Here is a 25,714-nt window from a genome sequence, read left to right as displayed (position 1 = left end):
TACTGTAACTTTAATGGCTACAAAACCTTACAATCCAGCAATAGACTGTAAAACCTATGGGAATGGTAAGCCAAAAAGAATACAAAATGAGCCAAAACTTATCTCCTGTTAAAATCCTCTTCTTTGTAGTAATGCAATTGTCCCAAAATGTTATTCTAATTTTGTACCATGTAGTGGTTTTTAAGAAACTGAACTAGAACAAAGCCACCCCTTTGTCCTTTTTTTTTTTTAAGTTTTTTAAACACACATATTGTATATACAACTTTTAAAATAGCTGCACAATTTTCTATCTCAGAGAAGTGCAGTCCCAGGCAGACCATGCTTCTCAATATGTTAAAAATATTAAATAGAACACAGCCAGTTTCATACTTCTCTGATAGTCAAGCTGGCTGGGGGGAAAGGACTGGAGAAAGAACAGGCGGTTGTAACATGGGATCAATCTTTCTTCACCAACACACTAGTTGAAAATTGTGCTACTTCCTTATTCCTCTCTCACAGCATCTCTAAAACCTCACCTTTAAAGCTGGAAAGAAAACATTGCTAATTTAGAGACAAAATCTGTTGCAACCTGCATAGGTCAACTGCCCACTCAACCAACTGCAACCCTGAGGCGTTCTCTGGCCCGGTGGAAAGAGAAAACACTAAAATAATCTGCAGCCGAGTTGCTTCTCCAGTTCACAACTTCTCATGTTGCTGAGGATGTTACTTGGACATGCACATAACAAACCATCACTTCATGATTCCCAGAAGCGGCACTCTCTTCTTTCATCTCAAGAAAGCCACTGTCATCCATCCAGGGGTTTTCCAAGGTACACCAAGGTCACTTCTGTGTTGCCATATACAGCGGAAACTGCTGGATACAAGCAGACCTTCGGAAGTCCTCTAAAGGCAACCCCCAGGAACTCATATCCGCGTTCAAAAGCTAAAGTCTTATCTTCCATGTCCAAGATGACACGAATTCTTTCTCCTATCTGCAAACAGATATCGAAAGATGGTTAGAAGAAAATTCACCAAGAATACAACTGGAAGAAACACAATGAGAATGTATCCTGAAAGTTTTCTAGAATAATCAGAAGGGAAGCTTGCTGGGTCAGGGAAAAGGATATAGTTACGGAAAATACATCAGTCTTCTTGCAAATGCTTATTCTGATCATTTTGTTTAAAGACTCACATGGGATCCACATTTAATTACTAACAACTTAAATGTTCTCTCTAAACAATGTCCAGGTTTTATTTACATTTTGTTTAAAGGCTTTTCTTAAGCCTCCTTGTGTTTTACCATAGAAGACTTTTTTTTCCTCTAGTTTATATGATTTTTTTAAATTATTGATTACATTGTATTATGTGACACAGTTTCATAGGTACTGGGATTCTCCCCACCCCTCCCAAAACCCTCCCCCCATGGTGGATTCCTCCACCTTGTTGCATTACCACAGTTCAAATTCAGTTGAGATTCTTTCATTGCAAGCATTTACCAAGCATAAAGTCCAGCATCTTATTGTCCAGATAACTTCAAAGGTTTCTTGGGGAGACCATCTCTGGTCTGAAGGAAGAGCCAGCAGAATAGCATCCCAATCAATTAAAAGCCCCAACATAACATCAGTAACAATTTATAACGTTATGTAATTAGTTGACATAGTATTGAGTAACCAATATGTTAAAAGAAAAAAAAAAATGCAAGTTCTGAACCACATCCTGTGACTTCTTCATTGACATTTCAATCTTAGTTTATATACAACCGAGTTCTATACACCTTAAAATGGTTATAGATTATTATTCAGTCTATTCTAATTTTAGTATTTAGCATTTTATAGCGTTGAAGCATGATTTTGCTGAACCTGGCTGTTTTTCGGGTAGTCTAGACTGGCTTATAACTCTAACAAGACATATGTCAACAGTTTAGGTGCAGAACAGTTTTAGGAGGGGTGTGTGAAGAAATCTTCAGTACCCTAGTGAGGAGTAACTAATCTCTGTGTCCCACCTAGTGAGGTGTAAGTGCATCCACATTGACTGTTTCCTGTCTGATTCTAAGCTTTCCTTGTTGTTCTCTATCTATCTATTCTAGATTTTTTGTTTGTTTGTTTTGAGGGGTTTTTGGAGTGATCCTGATGGTCATTACGAGAGAGGGTGGGGACTCAAAGTCAGAACCGGGCAAGGACCAGAGAAAACTTCCCTCCCTAGTCCCGAAGTAAGTTTACTGTTCTCATAGAAGGCTTTCTAAGTAAGCTTGCAGATTGCTTTATACACCCTCAGGAATATTACTTCGCCAAATTTTGATAAACACTATTTTAAAAAAGGATTTTTTTTATTTTTAAAAAAGATTTATTTATTTTTCTAGGAAATCCAGATATACAGAGAGGAAGATCTTCTGTCCAATGGGTCACTCCCTAAGCGGCTGCAATGGCTGGAGCTGAGCCAATCCAAAGTCAGGAGCCAGGAACTTCTTCTGGGTCTCCTAAGTGGGTGCAGGGTCCCAAGGCTTTGGGCCGTCCTCAACTGCTTTCCCAGGCCACAAGCAGGGAGCTGGATGGGAAGCGGGGCCGCCAGGATTAGAACCGGCGCCCATATGTGATCCCGGGGTGTGCAAGGCAAGGACTTAATTGTTATGCTATTGTGCCAGGCCCTGATTTTTTATTTTAAAGTTAGAGTTACACAGAGAGAGGAAGAGACAGACAGATCTTACATTCATCGGTTAATTCCCCAAACAGCAACAACTTGGGCTGAGCCAGGTAGAGCCAGCAATCTGGAGTTTCTTCCATATCTGTCACATGAGTGCAGGCACCCAAGGACTTGGGCCATCCTCTGTTGCTTTCTCAGAAACATTAGTAGGTTGCTGATTCGCAAGTGAAGCAGTCAGGACACGAACAAGCACTTATATAGTATCTAGGACACTGCTGTTGCAGGCGGAAGTTGAACATAATACACTACAACATTAGCCCCAACTGCAAGTTTTTTGAACCACAATACACAATTTTTTTGAATTCCACTTTTCTTGTTCACTCCTTAAATGCTGCAAACACCCAGGGCTGGGTCAGGGAGAAGCTGGGAGCCAAAAACCAAAACATTCGGGTCATCATCGTCTGCTTCCCAATCAGCGTGATACAGAATCTGGGGGTTCTAGGCAGTAGTTTAGTCTACTAGACCACAGCAACTATCTCAAATATGTTATTACACTCACAACACACACACACACACACACAAAACCACCACGGTAACATGACACTTAATATCTCTTTAACGTTCAGTAGTTCCACATAAAATATAGAATTTATAAAGTCAGTTCCAACTGTAGATTCCAAACATGCAAAATAGGCTTATTAGATAGTTAACTGTAGCTCCCTGCTCTGAGACACCTTTTAATTGTGACAACAGCAGCACTACCTGTTAAATGGTAAGCTCAGTATATCCAATTCTTGTTTGGAAAAGCAAAAAATTAAGAATGTTACATCTAAAATCTGCAATCAAAAAAATCAAAAATCTGGGCCCGACACAGTAGCCTAGTGGAAGACGTTGCCTTGCACGCACTGGGATCCCATATGGGTACTGGTTCTAATCCTAGCAGCCCACATCCCACCCAGCTCTCTGCTAGTGGCCTAGGAAAGCAGTCGAGGACAGCCCAAAACCTTGGGACCCTGCACCTACATAGAAGACCTGGAAGAGGCTCCTGGCTTCTGATCAGCTCAGCTCCGGCTGTTGCAGCCACTTCGGGAGTGAATCATCGGACGGAAGATCTTCCTCTCTGCCTCTCCTCCTCTCTGTATATATCACTTTCCAACAAAAATAAATCAATACTTCCAAAAAATCCAAACTCCCTACTTCTTAATTACGATAACCCTATGGTTGTCATTTACTCTCTCTCACTGTATATCCTGTCACAAATAACTGCCAAGATGCTTTTCCTCTGTTTTCCTTACTTACAGATTCATCCATAATCCATCTTATGGATCAAAGAACCTCCAATTCATCACTACCACCACAATACCCACAAAGTACAAAAAACAAAAAACAGGAATAGGGCCCAGCATGGTAGTGTAGTTGCTAAAGTCTTTGCCTTGCATGCACTGGGATCCCATATGGGTGTTAGTTCATATCCCAGGTGCTCCACTTCGCTTCCAGCTCCCTGCCTGTGGCTTGGGAAATCAGTCGAAGATGCCCCAAAGCCTTGGGACCCTGGCTTAAGAGCCGGAAAAAAACTCCTTGCTTCGGATTGGCAACGCCACCACTGTGACCACTTGGGCAGAACTAAACCAGCAAATGGAAGATCTTTCTATTTCTCCTTCTCCCTGTAAATCTGACTTTGCAATAAAAAAAAAAAAATCTTAAAAAAAAAGGAATAAAACACTAATATTCTGTTGAGTAACTATCTTGTGCTTTATCTCTATTACCTTATTTAATCCTCACATCAACCTTAGGAGTTAACACTTATTTTACTAAAGACAAAATTAAGAGGTATTCTTGCTGTAATTTCAAGGGTGTTTCATCTTGGACAAGCAGCAAGCAAAAGCACAGGCAGCAGACGAAAGTACTACAAACTGTGGGTATCAGTGGGTAAACTCTGGAGGTGGCAGAGCAGCTGGACACAGGCGGACCCTGGGAAGCAAGGGAACCACGAAAAGCGACGAGCTCTACAACTTGATGGGAATAAACTGCCCAAGTGAGTGTGTGATCGTCATTAGACAGTGGATGGAAGAGCTTTCTCTCTGGCTCACCTTCTCTCTGTAAATCTGCTGTTCCAATAAAAATAAATATGTAAATCTTAAGCAAACAAATAAAAAAGGAAACATTCACACACACACCACTCACACACACACAAAAAGCTACAAAAACGGCTCCCTACCTACACCACTGCACTTGATTTCTGACCCCAGGGAAAATCACATAGACACGTGGTCTAATCCTGGAGCACATGTTCCAGCTGCAGGGCTGGACCACCTCAGGGCCTGCTGACCCTTGCGTAAGAATGGAGAGCATACCTAGATGAGTTTGAAGAGCAGGACAGTCAGCCACTTTGAGCCAACAGAAGACCTTGAGTAGCTCATCAAAAATAGGAATAATGGACAGTTTGAACACTCCAAGCCAGGTTCTAAAGCCAGCACCTAGGCCTGTGGGCAGGTGAAGGTGGACAAGGACAGCCAACAAGCCTAACAAGCAAGTTCCTACCTCCGGTATAACAAAACTAACGACTTCTCAGAACAATCAAGACCACTGAAGTAACACCTTTGGAACCTTCTTTCCCACATCAGGGCCTCCTCCGAGTGCCGTTACAGCAGCGACAGCCAGGAGCGGTGCATTTCCCCTCCACCCCTGTGGACACGGGAGGGAAAAGTGAAACATCTACCTCACTTCATCCTCATCTACCCTCTCCATCCTAACGGGAATCCCACATGGCTCTGACCCCCTCACCTTCAAAAAAACTTAAAAACTTTTTAATGTCAACAATGAGAGATACAGTATTGTTTTTAAAGATTTATTTGTTATTTTTATTGGAAAGATATATGTACAGAGAGGAGGAGAGACAGAATGGAAGATATTCCGTTCGATGATTCACTCTCCAAGTGGCCGCAACAGCCCATGCTGCACCGATCTGAAGCCAGGAGCCAGGTACTTCTTTCCGGGTCTCCCACGCGGGTGCAGGATTCCCAAGCTTTTGGGCCGTCCTCAACTGCTTTCCCAGGCCACAAGCAGGGAGCTGGATGGGAAGTGGAGCTGCCGGGAGTAGAACTGGCGCCCATATGGGATCCCGGCATGTTCAAGGCAAGGACCTTAACCATCACCCTATCGCGCTGGACCCGATAAAGTATTTTTATTGCAAAGGCAGATTTACAGAGAGAGACAAAAATAAACATCTCGCAGGCCTGAAGCAGTAGCCAAATGGCTAAATCCTCACCTTGCATAATAACACTGTATCATCAAACAGTACAGGATGACCCAAAGCCTTGGGACCCTACACCCAGCCCTGGTGTTGCAGCCACTTGGGGAATGAAGCAGTGGATAGAAGATCCTTCTGTCTCTCCTCTCTACAAAATCTTTACTTCCCAATTAAAATAAATCATAAAATAAAGAAAAAGAAACTTCTTGCATTTGCTGTCTCACTCCCCAAATGGCCACAATGGAAATGAAGTGATCTGAACCCAGAAGCCAGGAGCTTCTTCCAGACCTCCTACGCAGATGCAGGGTTCCAAGACTTTGGGCCACCCTCTATTGCTTTCCAAGGCCACAAGCAGGGAGCTGGATAGGAAGTAGAACAGCTGGGACACGAACCTGTGCCCATATTAGATTCTGGAGAATTAGCCAATCTAGCCATCATGCCGAGTCCAAGATACAGTATTTATGAATGAATAAATAGCGATTTTTCAATTGAGAAAAAGAACCAGAGACAGACATTTGATCTAACAGTTAAAATGCCACTTGGGATGTCCACATCTCAGAGTACTGAAAGTCCCGACTCTATTCTTGATTTCAGCTTCACATTACTGTGCACTTTAGAAGCGGTGGGCTCAAGTACTTAGATCCCTGCCACCCATAAGGAGGCCTCAAACTGTGTCCCTAGCTTCTGGTTTGGTCTGGCCTAGTCCAGGATGTTTCAGGCATTTTGGGGGAAGTGATCAAGAGGATATGTTATGGGGTGCAGCAGTGATAGCCAGCACCCACTGACAGCGGGCAAATGAAATTTGGCTGGGTCCCCTATCCTCTGTCCTGAGGGTGGGTCCTACAGCAATGGAATGATAATCCATCCTCAACCACTTCCCCCATGTCCTAATTTAGCCAGGATATTGGATGCAGACAAGTCCAATTAGTCTAGGCATTTTCAACTACAAGCCCAGTTCCTGTTCCTGCCCATCCCTACCAGCACTAATCAACTCTTTAGCCTACAACACTTAGGTATTCGCTCCTGCCTACCTGTGACTCACCTATCAACTGAGAGGGAAGGTATTGCGTTGTGGTGTAACCACTCCCCTCACAAGCCCCATTAAAAGGCCCATGAAGCAGGGGCTCTCACTCAACTCTCTTTCTGGCCAGGTGCTCCCATTACTCTGGCACCTCGACTCTTGGCTGACCCAGGACAGGTAATCCCCTGAGCATGGTCCCTGTGTACTGCTTAGATGAGGCAATGGTTATAATAATGTTGTTTCTAGTCTGTGTACTATCTGGAGTTCCAGGAGGGGTGAGGCCTAGCAGTAGTAGAATGTGGGCAGAGAAGCCAGGGAAAGGTGAATGCCTGCAGCTTTTGTGTGTCCAGGTTCTTTGTGAGTGTGTCCAGGTTATTCGTTGCATGTCTCTTAGGATAACTTATATTGTTGGGGAAGCTGGGACATAAGCCTTCAGCTTAATGGATGGACTTAAGAGTAATGACCATTTGTTCCTTTGCGAATTATGATTCATTGGATTATGATTGGTTGGATTATGGTTGGATTGCTGTATGGACTTGTGATTTGCTATTATGCTCTATTATCACCAAGCTTAGTTAATAAAAACTCCTTAATAAACCTTAGGCATGTCTGGTGTGATCTTGCTCGCACCCTGCAACAGATAGAATACTTGGAACTCTCAAGATAGCTCAAGGGCCCAGCACAGTAGCCTAGAAGTTAAGTCCTTGCCTTGAATGCACTGGGATCCCATACAGGTGCTGGTTCTAATCCCGGCAGACCCACTTTCCATCCAGCTCCCTGCTTGTGGCCTGGGAAAGCAGTCGAGGATGGCCCAAAGCTTTGGGATCCTGCACCCACGTGGGAGACCCAGAAGAGGCTCTGGGTTCCTCGTTTCGGATCGGTGCAGCTCAAGTTGTTGCGGCCACTTGGATAGTAAATGGACAGAAGACCTTCCTCTCCTTCTCTCCTCCTCTCTGTATATCTGACTTTGCAATAAAAATAAGTAAATCTTAAAAAGTGTGTATATATATATGTATATATATATATATATATATATATCAATACAAATTATTTTAAACAGAAAAGGAACCAAATGAAAATTCCAGAGTTGAAGAATACAATAACCAAAGTTCACTCTCCTGGCTCAATAACAAAGTTGCGGCAGAGGAGAAAAGAATCTATGAACTTGAAGAGACAGCAACAGAAATTATCCAAACCAAAGAACAACAGCAAAGAAGAATATAACCAGACACTGACAAGTAATCCAGCGATTACATTAGATGTAAAAGGACCAAACATTCAACAGGTAGAGATTGAAACTAAATTAGATAAAAAGGAAGATTGAGCTATACTCAATCTAGAACACTCACTTTAAATACAAAGACAGAATTACAATAAGCAGATGGAAAATGCATAATTTGCAATACTAAGCATAAGAAAGCTCGGGTGAGGGCCCGGCCAGTGGCCTAGCAGCTAAAGTCCTCGCCTTGAAATGCGCCAGGATCCCATATGGGTGTCAGTTCTAATCCCGGCAGCTCCACTTCCCATCCAGCTCCCTGCTTATGGCCTGGGTAAGCAGTCAAGGACAGCCCAAAACCTTGGGACCCTGCACCCACATGGGAGTCCTGGAGGAAGTTCCTGGCTCCTGGATTCGGATCGGAGCAGCACCAGCCATTGCGGTCACTTGGGGAGTCAATCATTGGACGTCAATATCTTCCCCTCTGTCTCTCCTGCTCTCTGTATATCTGACTTTGTAATATAAAAATAAATAAATCTTAAAAAAAAGAAAGCTGGGTGAATATATTAATATTTGCAAACAAACTTCAAGACAAAGAGTTACTAGAGACAAGAAAGGTCTACTCATGACAAAATAGGAAGACAAAACAATTGGAAATGTACATGCTCTAAAACATGTAAAGCAAAGATGACAAAGTGGAAACACCAAGTAGTAAACTGGAGACTTTAGTGCTTCTAACCATAAATAAATGAATTTGTACAAAGCCCTGGCTCTGTATTTAAGGGGATACATAATGGAAGTGTAACAGAGACTGATATGTTCAGAGGTGGAGACAGAGAGCAGTGTCTCTATGCATACAGGACAAGGGTGGACTCCCAGGAAAATGGCTCCAGATGTCCTGACAGTAGGATGCTGGACCCTCCGACATTGTCCATGCCTACGCTGCCGGGAGACATTTCAATGACCCATTGTGAACTAGAGGGGAAATCAGTGGGGAGGGGAGGGAGCTTGGTTAGGGAGGTGGGAAATCCACGTGCTTATTAAACTGCATAACAAAATTTTAAAAATCAATTGAAATAAACATATTGAAAAGATAACAAAAAAATTAGTACAAAGGAAAATCAACAATATACAGGACTGGAACACTATTAACCAACATGACAAATCGCCATTTAAATAATGTTCCATGTGGGACCAGCGCAATGGTTCAATGGCTAAATACTCATCTTGGAAGCACCAGGTTCCTGAATGGGTGCCAATTCACGTCCCGGCTGCTCTGCTTCCATCCAGCTCCCTGCCTGTGACCTGAGAAACCAACGGAGGACATTCCAAAGCCTTGGGACCCTGCACCCGTGTGGGAAACTCAGAGAAGGCTCTGGCTCCTGGCTTTAAATTAGTTCAGCTCCAGCTGTCACGGCCATTTGGGCAGTGAACCAGTCGATGGAAAATCTTTGTCTTTCCTCTCTGTAAAGATAATCTGCCTTTACAATAAAAATAAATAAATCTTAGAAAAAAGAATATCCCCTCCAACAGAATATACTATTTTTAAGCACCAGAAAACACGAAGATTAAATTTTATCATGGGAAAAAATCAAATCTGTATCAATATAGAGGACTAAAATCTTACGAACAGACTTAAGTACTCTCACAACTTCATCTTAAGGCTAATGACAGGATTGTATCTTCAGTAATCATGAAGTCCAGATACCCCTTTCCTTAGGGTTTTGTCAGAACCAAAAGATCAATCAGGAAAGGACTTCGGTATAAATCCTTCCAGCTTTTAAACCTCAGGAAATAGGACACATTTTTAGTTCTTCTATATTAATATGCCTGACTTGAGATCATTATTGAGGCTGGGAGCTTTCAAGACACATGTGCCCCTGAAATATGCAACTCACAGTTCCTCAAGATGTCCAATTTCTCATCACACTGCTTATTTCTGCCAAAATTATGCCAATAATACAGCTTTTTAAAATAATAGTAATTTTTAAATTTATTTGAAAAAGCCACAGAGAAAGAGAGAAATAGACAGTAGATTCCTACCCATTGCTTTACTCTCCAAACTCTCAAACCAAACAAGTTTGGGTCAGGTGAGAGCCAGGAACCAAGAACTCAAACCAGTTCTCCCCTCAGGGACTCACAGATGGGTACTGAACCCAGGTACTGCCCAACATGGGATGTGCGCATCTGAAACATTAGTTAAACATGCTTGCCCTCCTATTGTAATTTTGATTCTAGAATCAAATGAGTAAAAATAAGTCCAAAATTAAACAACAAAAATGTAGTTGTCTATCTGAACCTGCCTATATATAGGAATACCTGAAGCCTCCAGGGGCTTTGAATCCACACACAGATTAACAAGTACCACAGGGTGAGCATGCCTGTGCATGCAAACAGGTGCACAGTAAGATGTCCAGAAATAACATGTGGACATGCCATGACATAGTTAAGATGATAATCTAGAACATGAGCTGACAAAAATTAAGACCCCTGGGCTTAATCTGCCTTACAGCCCATACATAAATAGGGCCGTATCAGAACACAGCCAGGGCCATTTGTTTACATATTATCCACAGCTGTTTTCAAGCTGTAACAACGAAAGTTGAAGTTGAAAATACTATCAGACCCTGCACAGAAAAGCTTGCCTTTTTTGAGCTACAGCAAAAATGGACTGCCTGAGGTCAAAGAGGTACTAGGAAACAAATACCAAGATATGCCATTTACACCATTTATTATTTATTTATTTATTTAAAGTGTAAAGAATTTTTTTTTTTTTAGATTTATTCATTTTTATTGGAAAGCCGGATACAGAGAGGAGGAGGAGAGACAGAGAGGAAGCTCTTCCATCCGATGATTCACTCCCCAAATGAGCCGCAACAGGCCAGTGCATGCCGATCCGAAGCCAGGAACCAGGAACTTCTTCCGGGTCTCCCACACGGGTGCAGGGTCCCAAATCATTGGGCCATCCTCGACTGCTTTCCCAGGCCACAAGCAAGGAGCTGGATGGGGAGTGGAGCTGCCGGGATTAGAACCGGCACCCATATGGGATCCCGGGGCATTCAAGGCGAGGACTTTAGCCGCTAGGCCACGCCGCCGGGCCCCACCATTTATTTTTAAATGACCAAAAAAGACAGTTGCATCAAAATGTGTAAATCAAAACAAATTAAAGTATGACTTGACAAAAGCCCACACATGAGAAAATATCTAGGTTCTTACCTGGTATTTTGGTGCATTGTTGCATTGTGGAAAACTGCCATTGACCTCCCCATTATGTAGTAGATTATTGTCCACCAGATTCCAGCCCCAGCTCTGGTCGTCGCTGCCTAGCAATGCCACATAACCTTGGCACTGCATGGGGGCTCGCTTGGTGGCAATTCCAATCACTGCCACGGTGCCCAAAGGGCCCTCCCACCACACTTCCCATGCGTGGCGGCCCTCACTGAAACCAATCTTGGTCCTTGCACCATCAGTGCTCTGAGCGATGGGGTTTCGATGTAAAGTGAAGCCATTCTTCTTAATATAGACATTCCTGGAGCAGTCATTAGTGCTGAAGGCATGTTGGAAAGCACGGACCTGAAAAGAGGAGAAACACACTAAAAAAACAGAAATCTGATTCTCCTTTGAAGTACCCCAACTTCAAGATATATGCTTTGAAATCATAGTTATATTTTGTGGCTGACACTTTAGTATAGCATGCTAAGCCTCTGCCTAAGGCGCCAGCATCCTATCTGGGAACTGGTTTGAATCCTGGATGTTCATTTGCAATCCACCTCCTTGCTAATGGCCTGGGAAGGCAGCAGAAGATGGCTCAAGTGCTTGGGGCCCTGCACCTATGTAGCAGCCCAGAGAAAAAATCCTGGCTCCTAGCTTTGCATCAGCTCAGCTCTGGCCACTGGGGCTATTTCAGGAGTAACGAGAAGGTGGAACAACTCTCTGTCCAATGCTATAACTCTGCCCTTTCAAATAAAAATAACTTTTTAAAAAGTTACATATGTGGGGCCCGGCATGAAAACCTAGCAGCTCAGTCTTTGCCTTGCATATGCCAGGATCCCATAAGGGCGCTGGTTCTAGTTCCAGTGGCCCCACTTCCCATCCAGCTCCGTGCTTGTGGCCTGGGAAAGCAGTCGAGGACGGCCCAAAGCCATGGGACCCTGTACCAGTGTGGGAGACCCCGAGGAGGATCATTGCTCCAGGCTTTGGATTGGCTCAGCTCCAGCCATTGTGGCCACTTGGGGAGTGAACCAGCAGACATAAGATCATTCTGTCTCTCCTCCTCTATGTATATGTGGCTTTTCAATAAAAATGAATAAATCTTTAAAATAAAGTTATATGCTTCAACATACCGTATGATCCAGCAATAGCACTCCTAGGAATATATCCAGAACACTTGTTTTATGAGAAACCAACATTCACTCCTATGCTCATAGCAGCACAATCAGTAATTGCAAAAACATGGAAGCAACCAAAATGCCCATCAACAGAGGATTGGATAAGAAAGCTATGGTTCACCTACTCCATGGAATACTACTCAGCTGTTAAAAAAAACAAAATGCAGTTCTTTGTGGCCAAATGGGCCAAACTGGAAACCATAATGCTAAGGGAAATGAGCCAATCCCAAAAGGTTAAATACCACATGTTTGCCTTAATTTAAGATGATATGATCTTATGTATAACATGTTATGTTTTGAATGTTATATGTTGTGTATAAACTAAAATTGAAATGTCAATGAGGTGGTCACAGAAGGTGGCTGGGAACTCGCATTTACTTTTAACATATTGGTTAGTCATTACTATGTCAATTAATTCCATAATGATGTAAATTTTTGCTGATGGTATGTTGGAGCTTTCAATTGACTGGGATGATACTCTGCTGGCTCTGTCTTCAGGCCAGAGAGGATATACCTAAGAAGCTGTTGAACTTGACTGGACAATAAGATGCTGGACTCTATGTTTGGTATACGCTTGCAATGGGGGAATCTCAACTGAACTTGAGCTGTGGTTATGCAACAAGGTGGAGGAATCCACCATGGTGGGAGGGTATGGGGAGTGGGGGGAGAACCCAAGTATCTATGTAACTGTGTCACATAATACAATGTAATTAATGAAGTTAAATAATAAATAATTAAAAAAAATAAAGTTATATGCTTCATAACACAATAAATATTTCCAAATGATGATAAAATATACTAACATAATAAATTCTATAATATTGAAATAACCAGCAATTAATTCATTACTGATCAAAATTATACCATGTAGCATAACTTCTCTAAATAGAGTTCTTAAAACATCAAAAGACACAATAAATCTTCTGTTCTAAAGACAATAATGCAAGGCTTACGGATGAAACAATGATACCCGGGAAATGCTTCAAACTGCCCAGGGTGGACTGGAAGACAACGAGGGACACCATGAAACTCAATACACCGCAGTCAGTCACTGGTGGATGATAATAGGGAAGAGTTGGTTTCTCTGTTTCTGTTTGCATTTGACTTTTAAATTTTAAAGTTGTTTTGTTGCTGTTGCTTTAAATTAGAAAGTCAGTTACTGAGGAGGGGAGACAGAAAGAATCTTCCATCTGCTGGTTTACTCCCCAAATGGCCACAACAGCCAGGGTTGGGCCAGGCTGAAACCAGGAGGTTAGAGCTTCTTAAGGCTTCCCATGTGCTGTAGGGACCCAAGGCTTTGGGCCATCCTTCACTGCTTTCTTGGTGCATTAAGAGGGAACTGGATTAGAATGCAGCAGTCAAATCTCCAACCTGCACTTGTATGGGATCACAGGCAGTGGCTTAGCATGCTATACCACAACACTGGCCTTTTTATCTGATATTTTATATCAAAAGAAAGTGATGCACTGTTTTCAGATTGGTAATATTGTCATAAAAAAGTTATACTTTGTAAAATAGAGACCTTAGGTAGATCTAAAGTTAATAATAAATTTTAGAAACCACAGACCTCCATGGGTCTTTAACCCACCTGCTGGGAGTTACTCATATACTGAGATAGTATCAATCTCTTGATGAAACCAAATAATCCCCAAAACAGCATCTAAATTCAACTAGCAGGGTTTAATAAAAAGATATTCTAAAAGAGAATGTGGAAATGGTGATTTCACCCACCTTCCTGCAGCCCTTGACCCTTATCACCATAATCAATTATGTAAAAATCATCAAAAATAAAAAGCAGAAAAAGACATTCTTTAAGAGTCATGTACAGGGCCCAGTGCAGTAGCCTAGTAGCTAAAGTCATTGCCTTACATGTGCTTGGATCCCATATGCTCACAGGTTCGTATCCTGGCTGTTCCCTGCTTGTAGGAAAGCGCTACAGGACAAGACAGTACAAAGTTTTGGGAATCTGCACTCACATGGGATACCCAGAAGAAACTCCTGGTTCCTGGCTTCGGCTCAGGTCAGCTCAGCTCTGACCACTGCGGTCACTTCGGGAGTGAACTAGCAGATGGAAGACCTTTCTGTATCTCCTCTCTGTACGTCTGCTTTCCCAATAAAAATAAATAAATCTTTTTAAAAAGAGGATATGTACAACAAATGCGGTAGCCTAACATTAATTATGAGGCCTTTTTTTTTTTTAAAGATTTTTATTTTTTATTGGAAAGGCAGATAAACATCGAAGGAGAGACCAGTATCTTCTGTCTGTTGGTTCACTTCCCAAGTGGCCGCAATGGCCGGAGTTGGCTGATGTGAAGCCAGGAGCCAGGAACTTCTGGTTCTCCCATGCGGGTACAGGGGTCAAGGCCTTGGGCCATCCTCGACTGCCCTCCCAGGCCACAAGCAGGGAGCTGGACGTGAAGTGGAGCAGGTAGGACACAAACCAGCGTCCAGATCGGATCCTAGGGCATGCAAGGAGAGGATTTAGCCACAAGGCTATCATGCCAGATCCAGCCTTTTTTTGTTTCTAAACTTATGTGAAAGGCAGAAAGAGAGAGAGAGAGAAAAGGATACATCTTGCACCTACTGATTCACTCAACTGGCCTCAGCAGTCAGGAGCCTGGAATTCCATCCTGTTCTCCCACATGGGTGGCAGTGAGCCAAACTTCAGGGTCATCACCCGCTGCCTTCCCAGAAACCTCAACAGGAAGCTGGATAGGCAGCAGAGTAGGATGGACTCCACGCAGCACTCCAACATGAAAAATCAGCTTCTTTGTATAAATAATCTCTCATGTTTTAACAATCTCAAACTTTTGTTTTGTGTATTTTCTTTAAAATACTTCCTTCATTTTATTCAAATTGCTCAAAAATCTTGAGCAACTGGCTGCGAACTACTGCTTAGGTTAGTCCAGAAACAATCCCAGTCAACAGGCAGCATTACAAAGAGTCTTAAGGGTCACCTAGTCCAGTTCCTGAAAGTGGACAGCTCCTGAGGTAGAGGAGGCCCTAGGAAAATAACACCCTTGCCTTCATCAGTGTTCATTTCCCAACAGCCAAAACTGGACTAGTCATTTCTTCCTGGATTGCACAGATTAAAAAAAAAAAAAAAAATTTTTTCTGAAAGAGTTAGAGAGAAGTGGAGAAACAGAGAGCGTCCGTCCACTGGTTCACTCCCTAGTTGGCCATAAAGGCAGGGGCTGGGGCTTAGGCCAGGGCCAGGATACAGACAGGAGCTTCATCCAGAAAATCCACACAGGGCAGGGACCCAAGCATACTTGAGCCATCTTGTGCTTCTTTCTCAAGTTGATAGCAAGGAGTGGATGAAAGTGAAGCAGCTAGGATTCAAACCGGCACCCACATAGAATGTCAGTACCTACCCAGGCAGTGCTTTACCCACTATACCTCAACACCAGGCCCTATTCTTCTTAAAAAACAAAATAAGGGCCCAGTGCAGTGGCACTGTAGACTAATCCTCTGCCTGAGGCACTGGTATTCCCTATGGGCTCCAGTTCATGTTCTCAATACTCCACTTCTGATCCAGCTTCCTGCTTACAACTTAGGAAAGCAGTGGAGAGTGGCTTGCGTCCTTGAGCCTTTGAGGCCACATGGGATACCTGAAAGAGGATCCTGGCTCCTGATTACGGACTGGCTCGGCTCTGACCAATGCAGCCATTTGGGAAGTGAACCAAGAGATGGAAGATCACTCTCTTCCTCTCTAAAAATCTGCCTTTCAAATAAAAATAAGTAAATCTTAAACCAAAAAAAAAAAAAAAAAAAACCCACAAGAGAATTAAACAAAAAAAAACCCTCAAACCTGTGGCTTCAAATAGCTCCTAATTTTACAAAGAAATGATAAATCTGAAATGTTCTTACATTTTTTCTTATCTGGACCAAGCAGCATGACAGTCAAAGGCTAAATTCTCACCTTGCAAGCACCATATGGGTGCCAGTTTGTGTCTCAGGTGCTCCACTTCCCATCCACCCCCTGCTTATTGCCTGGGAGAGCACACAATGGCACAAAGCCTTGGGACCCTGCAGCTGCATAGGAGACCCAGAACACTCTCTTGGCTCCTGGCTTCAGATCAGCTCAACTCTGGCCACTGAAGCCTTTTGGGGAGTGGTGAACTAGCAGACAGAAGATCTTTCTCCCTGACTCTTTCTCAATGTAAATCTGCTCTGCACTTCCAATAAAAATAAAATTTTTAAAAATATTTATTTTATTTTCATTGAAAAGTTAGATATACAGAGAGGAGAAGAGACAGAAAGATCTTCTGTTCGATGATTCACTCCCCAGGTGGTCACAATAACCAGAGCTGCGCTGATCCGAAGCAGGAGCCAGGAGCTTCTTTCAGGTCTCCCACACAGGTGCAGGGTCCCAAGGCCTTGGGCCTTCCTCTAATGCCTTCCTAGGCCACAAACAGGGAGCTGGATGGGAAGCAAGGTTGCCAGGATTAGAACTGGTGCCCATATGGGGTCCCGGTGTGTGCAGGGCAAGGACTTTAGCTGTTAGGCTACCACACTGGGTACCAATAAAAATAAATTAAAAAAAAATTTTTTTCTGGGTCTGGCACGGTAGCCTGGTAGCTAAATTCCATGCCTTGCATGAGCCAGGATCCCATATGGACACCAGTTTGTATTCTGGCTCTTCTGCTTTGCTTCCTTCTCCCTGCTTGTGGCCTGGGAAAGCAGTTGAAGACGGCCCAAAGCGTTGGGACCTTGCACTCGTGTGGAATACCCAGAAGAAGCTCCTGGCTTCTGGCTTCTGGCTTCAGATCGGATCAGCTCAGCTCCGGCTGTAGTAGCCACTAGGGGAGTGAACCAGTGGATGGAAGATCTTTCTCTCTGTATCTCCTTCTCTCTCTAAATCTGCTTTTCCAATAAAATAAATAAAAGAAATCATGGTATTAAAAAATATATATTTTCCCCTGTCTGCGTCTATTATAACATGTTTTTAAGCACTTAAAAGTTCAAAATGAGTAATAGAGGAAAAGTAACCAAAATAGTATTAACTAAAATGCTCAAGACTATTAGTCAATGTGGGCCGTGACCTGACACCAGTATTCCATGTGGGTGTTTGTTCATGCCCACACGCGCTGCTTAGACCGGGCTCCTTGTTCATGTGCCAGCAGCAGATGGGCCCAAGTGCTTGCGCCCCTGCAGTCACATGGAAGGTCCAGGAACTTGGCTTTGGTCTGGCCCAACCCTAGCCACTGAGGCCATTCAGAGTTAATCAGCAGATGCAGGACCCCTCTTTCTCTTGTCTAGCCTCATTCTGTCTGTGCCTTTCAAGTCAATAATTTAAAAAAAAACACACTTGGGAGCAGGCACGTGGCTTGATGGGCAAGGCACTACGGGGGACATCCTCTACTCAGTGCTGGGGTCCAAATCCTGGTTCTTTTCTAATTCCAGCTCCTGTGTATAGGCACACAGGTGATGGTGCAGCTGGGGCTCAGCCGCCACAGGGGAGCTCCAGCCACTGCCTGGGCATGGCCTAATCTCTGCTATTCCAGCCATTTGGAGAGTAAAGCTGTGGAGGGAAGATTTCTGTGTGTCTGTTTCAGGGAAAAATAAAATTTTTAGAAAGTTAATTTCTTCCTTATTAAAAAAATATTAATAATTCCCTATGCCTAGAGTTCCCAACCATTATAAATTCCAGGTGCTTTCCCTCTGTCATACTGACACTTCAACAACCCCTTTCTCAGACTTCTGATATCTTCTAATTTCCCTGGATGTATCTTCTACTGGAATCTTCTTCAGTGAGCATCTTTCCTCTGCACCCCAAAATTCTCCAAACTCGTTCCTTGTTTACCCTGACATTTTCCAGATCTGTCTTCCTACAGCAGCACCTTTAACACATTCAATCCTAGGTAATAAACTTTGATAGCTCCAGATCATTATCAACTGTAAATTCTTCTGCCCATCTCTCCAAGCACTCCAGATTGGTTTCATAATTTCCCTTCCTACTTCTCTGTTCTCCCCGGCCACAGCATCATGTATCTGCTCTCTTCCTCCCACACACTGTTCTCTACGACCACCTCCAGGAAGCTACTCCTACCCAGGGCCACGGCCACCGAAATCCCTCCACTTCTACCTATTTCTTCCCAGTAGTGTCTGCATCACACAGCATACCACCCGTCAGTCTTGCTTTTTAATGCACCTCTAACCACTTGATTCTAGAGAAAGAAACATTTGAGGAAAAAACAGAATCTAATCTAAATTGATCAACCACTATAATGGAAAGTGGAGGGCAAAAGAGCATGTTCAGCAATACCATGGAAATGAGATTAGTAAGATCCAGGGTAAGATACACAATCTGCTCTCTCCAACAAAAGTTGCAGGGATGGAAGATCGGGGAAAGATTGCTTCTACTACAGACTCCAACGTCCTTAAAGGCACATGCAGTCATTCACCATAGGAACTTCATGCAGAGCTTGGTTAAACAAAGTCAGTTTAAAAATAACACTGACATTTAATGAGACAACTAGAAATCGATATTGCATTTGTTAAGGAATTACTGTTAACTTTTTGTAGATGTGAGAACAGTAAGGTGATTATGTGATTACTATTTTTTAGAGATGGGAAGCTGAATAATCCAGCTGAAATGAAAAATACACACCAAAGATAGTAGAAACAACCCACAGTTTTTGTCTGTCTCACGCACAAACCAAATTTTACGTTATAGCAAACAGCTTTAACACCAATGATCTAAGCCAGAAGCTTAGAAGCTGGGCCTGGCGCGATAGTGTAGCAGTTAAAGTCCTTGCCTTGAGTGCGCCGGGAAAGCAGTCGAGGACAGCCTGGAGGCTCCTGGCTTCGGATCGGTGCAGCACCGGTCGTTGTGGCCACTTGGGGAGTGAATCATCAGATGGAAGATCTTCCTCTCTGTCTCTCCTCCTCTCTATATATCTGCCTTTCCAAGAAAACTAAATCTTTAACGAAAAAAAAAAAGAATTCTAGAAGCCAAGCACGACTGACTTGATAACACATAAAACACGAACATTTAAAAAGAAAACCCCATAAATACAACGACCAGCTCCAAAGACTTTCCAGTACTCTGCCAGACCAAGCCTGTACCCGCCCTTCTCTTACCCAGGCTCCTCAATGATTCTGGCTCCGCACTGTTCCGCATCCGCTCACCCGGTAAGCTGTCCACTACCTGAGCCACCTGCTTCTCCTGCTTCTCTTGCCACAGAACCAGCGGGCTTCGGGTACCCCTGGTACAGGTGCCAACGTCTGTCCTCTTGGATTCATCTTTCTGCCTGTTTTTTTTTCCCCCTGAGACACACAGACCTGCACATCTACTGATTCATTTCCCCAAATGCCCACAAAGGCTCCTGGCTGGAGGCCAAAGCTGGGAGCCAGAAACACAAACCCAGCCTCCCAGGTGGGTAGCAGGAACCCAATTATTTGAGCCACCACCACTGCCTCCCAGAGGCGGCACTGGCAGGAAGCAGAGGAAAAAGCAGAGCACGGTCTCAAACTCAAGCCTTCCACGGTGAAATGTGAGGGTCTCCAATGCTAGGCCAAATGCTCTCTCTGGCCAGTCTGTTTTCTTTTTAAGTACAGTCTTTTGGATTTTTTTTCAATCACTCCTCTGTTCAAAATCACTGTAGAACAAAGCCCAAATGACATACTAAGCTGTATTTCCAAGGCCATTCATGTCACAACTAGTGCACTTCCCACTATTACCTGACCTTCTTTAAAAAAAGATTTATTTTTTATTGGAAAGTCAGATATAGAGAGAGGAGAGATAAGAATATCTTCTGTCTGCTGATTCACTCCCCCAAGTGATTCACTGCCTAAGCAGCTGCAATGGCCAGAGCTGATCCAATCCAAAGTCAGGAGCCTGGAGCTTCTTCCAGGTCTCCCACACAAGCAGCGAACTGGATGGAAGCAGGGCGGCTGGGACATGAACCGGCACACAATGCGATCCTAGCATGTTCACGGCGAGAACTTCAGCTGCTATGCTACCGTGTCAGGCCCTATCTGACAATTCTGTATATTTAGACTTCCCTAAAGTGCCAACATTAAAAGAAAAAAAAGATATTTGGGAAGTGTAACTTCAAATAATCAATTCATACTGGTTTTTGGGGGGCTGCATCCCATGTGTTTTGATGTTTTTTATTTCAGTTTCATTTATTCCAAATACTTTCTTTTCTCTTGTCAAATTCATTGCTGGCTCATGGATTACACAGTGGCATCATTTTTCCCAAGAGACTTTTGTGTCTCCTTTTTGTCACTCATGTATTGGTTACTCAGTGGTACGTTTTTTCATTGTGTTGTAATTTGTTGTTGTTGTGGCTGTTGTTCTAATTCATACCAGTTGTTGACCTTGTTTTCATGGCTTCTCATGTATGGAAATGTATAATGATGGAGTACTGGGGTCTACCATATCCAGATATAGAGGTACAATGCAACATGCATCCCTGCTTCCAAACAAAAGATGGACTCCCAATGAAGCTGTTGGAAATGTGTAGACAATGGGATGCTGGAATGTCTGACATTGTACCAGCAATGTCGGGACACACATAAATAAGAGACTGATAGAATTATGACTCCTTATGAAGGACTATACTATTGTAGCAACATTGGGAAATCTGTCGGGGGGGTGGGAGTTTGGGGGGAAATCCCAATCTATATGAATTTGTACCACAAAATTCAAAATAATAATAATAAAGATATTTGGGGGCTGGTGTTGTGTTACAGCTAAAGCCTTAGTCTGTGATGCTGTCATCACATCTGGGTACTGGTTCAAGACCCAGCTGTTCCACCTGATTGATTTCCCTAATAATACACCGGGAAAAGTAAAGGAAGACTCCCCAAGACTGCCCATGTTGGAGACCTGGAAGAAACTCTAGGCTTCTGGCTTTGGATTCACCCAGCCCTTCCTGTTGTGGCCACTTGGGGAGTGAAGTAACAAATCCTAGATTTCTTTCCGTCCCCTCTGTGATTTTGTCCTTCAAATAAAATTAATCTTTTTCAAAAAAAAAAAAGGGCATTTATTTGAGAGGCACTTAAAAAGGGATAAAAAGGATTTTCTATATGCCGGTTCATTTCCCAAAAGCCCCAATTGCCAGGGCTAGACCAGAACGAACACCAGGAGCTTCATCAGGGTCTCCCACGTGCAGACACCCCAAGTGAAGGGGACACAGCACTTGGCCATCCTCTGCTGCTTTTCCAGGTCATAAGCAGGGAACTGTAGTGGAAGCAGAGCAGCCAGGACTCAAACCAGTGCCTCTATGGGATGTCAGCATCACAGATGGTGGATTAACTTGCTGTGCTAAAATGCTGGCCCCTTAGCTCTAACTTCTAACAGCTACCTCTCTGAAATATCTCAATTATCTCAAAAACACAGCAACTCCTCCAAATCCTAGCTCAAGTGATCTCTATTATGTGAGCTGGGTCTCTCATAGCAGTCCCCTAGTCTCTAGCACTTCCCTCTTCCCACCTGTTTAAAATCACTCTCAAGGGGCTGGCGTCTTGGTGCAGGATAAGCCTCTGCCTGTGGCACCAGCATTCCATACTGGCGCTGGTTTGTGGCTCAGCTGCTCCACTTCCAATTCAGCTTCCTGTTAATGGCCTAGGAAAGCAGTGAAAGATGACCCCCATGTCCTTGGGCATCTGCATTCAAATGGAAGGGAGACCTGGAAGAAGCTCCAGGTTCCTGACTTCTGACCAACCCAGCTTTGGCCATGGTGGCCTGGAGGGCAAACCAGTGGATGGAAGACTCTCTATGTCCCTCCTTTTCTCTCTGCAAAATCTGCCTTTCAAATAAAATAAATCTTACTAAAAATTTATTATCTGGTCCTACAGGTTTTTCCTAAATCTGTTAAGTTCCTTCCATCCCTCCCACGACTTCCTTCCTGATACACCATGTACCTAAGGTCCTTCTCCAACACGTTCTTCACACTGAATTCAGAAATCACCTCTCAACAATGCAAAATAATCAGAGGTGGGCATTTGGCCTAATGGTTAAGGTACTATGAAAATGTCCATGTCCACTCCCACACTGGAGTACCTGGGTTTGGAACCTAGCTCTGACTCCTGGTTCCAGCTTCCTACTAATTAACATAGCTCTTGGGAGGCAGCTGATGATGGTTCAAGTGGTTGGGTCCCTGCCACCCAAGCAGAAGACCTGGGTTGAGTTCCCAGCTTCAATGTGGTCTAGCTGCAGCAGCAGGAGCACACATCTGGGAAGTGAACTAGCAGACTGAAGCTTTCTGGATGTTACTCTATTCATAAATCTTTCAAAAACGGAAAAGAATCACATAGCCATTTCGCACAGCCCTAAATCTCTGTAGCTGACAATTTGACATGGCTTCCCTATAGTGTGGCCCTGGCCCACCTCTCCCACCAGCCTGCCAACTGGCATCACCTTTGTTCTCACTATTCTCCCTCACACTAAGGAAGTTCTGAGAAGGCTCTTCTCTTTCCCCTTGGCCTATGAATCCTTATCCTTCAAGTCTCAGTACGTGGGCTACCTGCAAGAAAGCCTTCTCCAACCTCCCCACCTAAGTCAAATCTGCGATTACCCTCAGAACACCATGCACTTGTGCATTGTAATACTTGGTCTATGCAGTTTACAATGTGAATCATTATTCAGTGAGCACCCATTGCCCCAATAGCTTGTGAGCTTCAACAGCCACGGCATCCATAAGGGTCTGAGTCTGTTTTCGTCCCACTTCTTCAGCAAAACTGAATAGAACACCTGATACTTCCATTCCGGAGTAAGAACAGACGCTGTAGACTCCTGGCCTTCTCTTGGCCTCAACCTGCTCTCTTGCTACAATGTTCAGATCCTTCTCAAATTTCAACTCAAACACAGCTGCAACCTCAAACCTTCCCCAGACCTTCACTCCATCTAAATGTCTCGCTTCATTAAACTGCTGGTATACTTTCCTATATCACTAACACTGGGTTTCTACTGCATACAACATAACTACTTCACACAGTTTCTCTTCTGTTAGACTGGGGGCTTCCCCCTTAGTCTACCTGACCCTTTTGAATTAATCTCAAGAGAGAAAAAAAGTCTGGCAATGTCTGAAGGAACAGGTCATTAGGATGAGCCTGCAATACCTCCAGGGCACACTGCAGAAAAGCAAAAAGTCTAAACCACTTACAAAACCTAAAACACTGCAGGATGGAGACCCAAGCAATCACTGCACAGGCTGCTTCCAACGAGGCAACTGGGCGGCAGGGGGACAGGACCAGAGGAAGACACTTTGCTGGATCTCAGAGTGCTTCTACTAAAACTTAACTCACATGAACACATTATCTTTTAATGAAGCTTATGATGTAGGCCAACAGATGTAACCTATTACAAAATAAGTCCTCACTTAAAACCCAAGCCAAAGAACACTGGGGGCCCTGGGTTGAGATCAGGTGGCCGGGTGCTGAGGTGGTAGGGAGTCTGGATACGGCTTCTCCCCTTATCTCTCCCCTCCCCCAAGAAATGGGAGGATGAAATAGAAAGTTTGGAAACAATGATCATTCCCACCCTTCCCTAACCCTGGATCCTTTCCACCCCATCAACTATGTAAACATTAAAAAAAAAAAAGCCAATGAACTTTATGAAAAAAAAAAAGTCAAAGCTAAATAAAACTTGAGAAAGGAGAAAACTACACTTTGTTGCACTCTCATATAAATTTCACCTGGTGCCCACTGCACATCTACCATGCACAAATACTGTCCTGATAAATGCTGCTTTATTTACTATGAAAACAACTTGATAGCTTTCATACTTCACAGCAAAGTTCCTTACTAAACTAAAAGCCTACTTTATGAAGGGATAAATTTTAGATCCACTTCACTAAAAAAAAACTTTCATTTGTTACTTTGATACAAACCCTTGCTCCCAGCAGTCTCCCACTAAAAAGGGTATACACTCCTGTTTTTTAGTTACTTTTTTGTTTGTTTACCACACTCCAGGTCAGACTTCTCTTTCACAATAACACTTGGTGCCCACAGTGCTGAGTAACTGTTACCCGATGGCAAGCCCAAGGTCTTTTGTTTATATGGCCTCAAGAATCCTCTCGTCCTCCCACGATCTGTTACTTGCCATTATTAGGTACATGAACGTGGCAGGAATATGCCTCAAGATCCTAGCAGGTGAAGGGCGAAATCAGCACCTTGGATGACACACGAACAGACCGATTCAAGGGAGGACTATGAGAAAGTTGACCATCAACAGCCATTCACAGTAGCACTAGGCAATGCTACGAGGGTTAAGCAGTGCCTAGGACCAGCAGCGGAGGGAACGAAAGAGAAACGGGAGCGAAAATAAAGAAAAACTGGTTACGGATGGAGTTTGGGAAAGGTGGAATGAATGACAAGCTCACAGAAATGAAGGTTTAAAACAACAGAGGCTGGGGGGGAGGGAGGTGTGGAAATAGGATGAAAAGGCATAACAATAGCGATGGTCTCTTTTAAAAGTAGAACGGGTGCTGGCAATCAGAGAAAACCAGCCCGCCTTAAAAAAAAAAAAAAAAGCGTGGAAGTGGAGTGCAGTAAAGAACAGAACTTCATTCCAGAGGGAAAAGATGATGCTTTTTTGCGGGGGCGGGAGGCAAGGGAGGCACCGATGGGGAGCGTTGGGAAGGCTGGATGGAGAAGCGAGCCGTCTGATTCCCAAGCTTCGCCGAGCAGCGTCGTGGCCCCGGGGCCCCCTCACCTTGGCCTTGTAGCTGGGCAGGTTGCAGAGGATGTCCGTGCGCAGAGCCTCTTCGGCCAGGCTGCGGGCGCACAGGCTCCGCCACACCTCGCTGTTCTCATCGCCGTGCAGGCAGCGGTACCAATGCTTGCACACCAGGGCGCAGCTCCGCAGCTCCGACAGCTCCAGATAGGAGAACACCAACTCCAGCACGCGGCTGGGCAGCCGACCGCCGGCCCCCGCGGACCCAGAGCCCGAGCTCGCACCCGCACCGCCGCCACCGCCGCTACAGCCAGCACCGCCCGAGGCTGCTCCAGCCCCCGGGGCCGGGGCCGCCATCGCCTCACCAGCCGGCCCGGAGGCCGCCGCCGTCCCTGCGCGGGAGGCCGAGCCGTGCCTTGACACCGGCCGGGAGCAGCTCGCTCACCGCCCCCTTTCAGTGCCCACCGCCCGCGCCTCCAGCACTCCCGCCCCTGCCCGGGGGCGACCGCCGCGCGCCCCGCCTCACTGAGGGCAGACGTTCCGGCTGCCCGGGGCGTCCCCCGCCCCTCCCGCCGCGACTCAGCGCGGGCGC

At 44.3% G+C, this 25,714-nt stretch overlaps 1 protein-coding gene across 1 annotated transcript; it reads right to left on the bottom strand.

Moving 5' to 3' along the window:
* Window positions 1-317: 317 nt before the first annotated feature.
* FBXO45 (F-box protein 45) lies at window positions 318-25,480 on the bottom strand. The gene is made up of 3 exons (XM_004578249.2): window positions 25,162-25,480; window positions 11,323-11,679; window positions 318-971 (listed from the first exon to the last, which is right to left on the bottom strand). Exons 1-3 carry the CDS (start codon window positions 25,477-25,479, stop codon window positions 786-788), a joined length of 861 nt encoding a protein of 286 aa, XP_004578306.2. The 5' UTR covers window position 25,480; the 3' UTR covers window positions 318-785.
* Window positions 25,481-25,714: the final 234 nt, after the last annotated feature.

The sequence above is a fragment of the Ochotona princeps genome, chromosome 3 (assembly GCF_030435755.1).
Source record: "Ochotona princeps isolate mOchPri1 chromosome 3, mOchPri1.hap1, whole genome shotgun sequence".
Lineage (NCBI taxonomy): Eukaryota > Metazoa > Chordata > Mammalia > Lagomorpha > Ochotonidae > Ochotona > Ochotona princeps.
This window is presented reverse-complemented; position numbering and strand designations above follow the sequence as displayed.

What these genes read in the sequence shown, in the direction of transcription:
- FBXO45 (XM_004578249.2), bottom strand. Translation starts at nt 25,479, where the DNA reads ATGGCGGCCCCGGCCCCGGGGGCTGGAGCAGCCTCGGGCGGTGCTGGC. An exon ending in TGCCCAGCTACAAGGCCAAG is followed by an intron (nt 11,680 to 25,161) that starts GTGAGGGGGCCC and finishes TCCTCTTTTCAG; the next exon opens with GTCCGTGCTTTCCAACATGC. An exon ending in ACAATGCACCAAAATACCAG is followed by an intron (nt 972 to 11,322) that starts GTAAGAACCTAG and finishes ATCTGTTTGCAG; the next exon opens with ATAGGAGAAAGAATTCGTGT.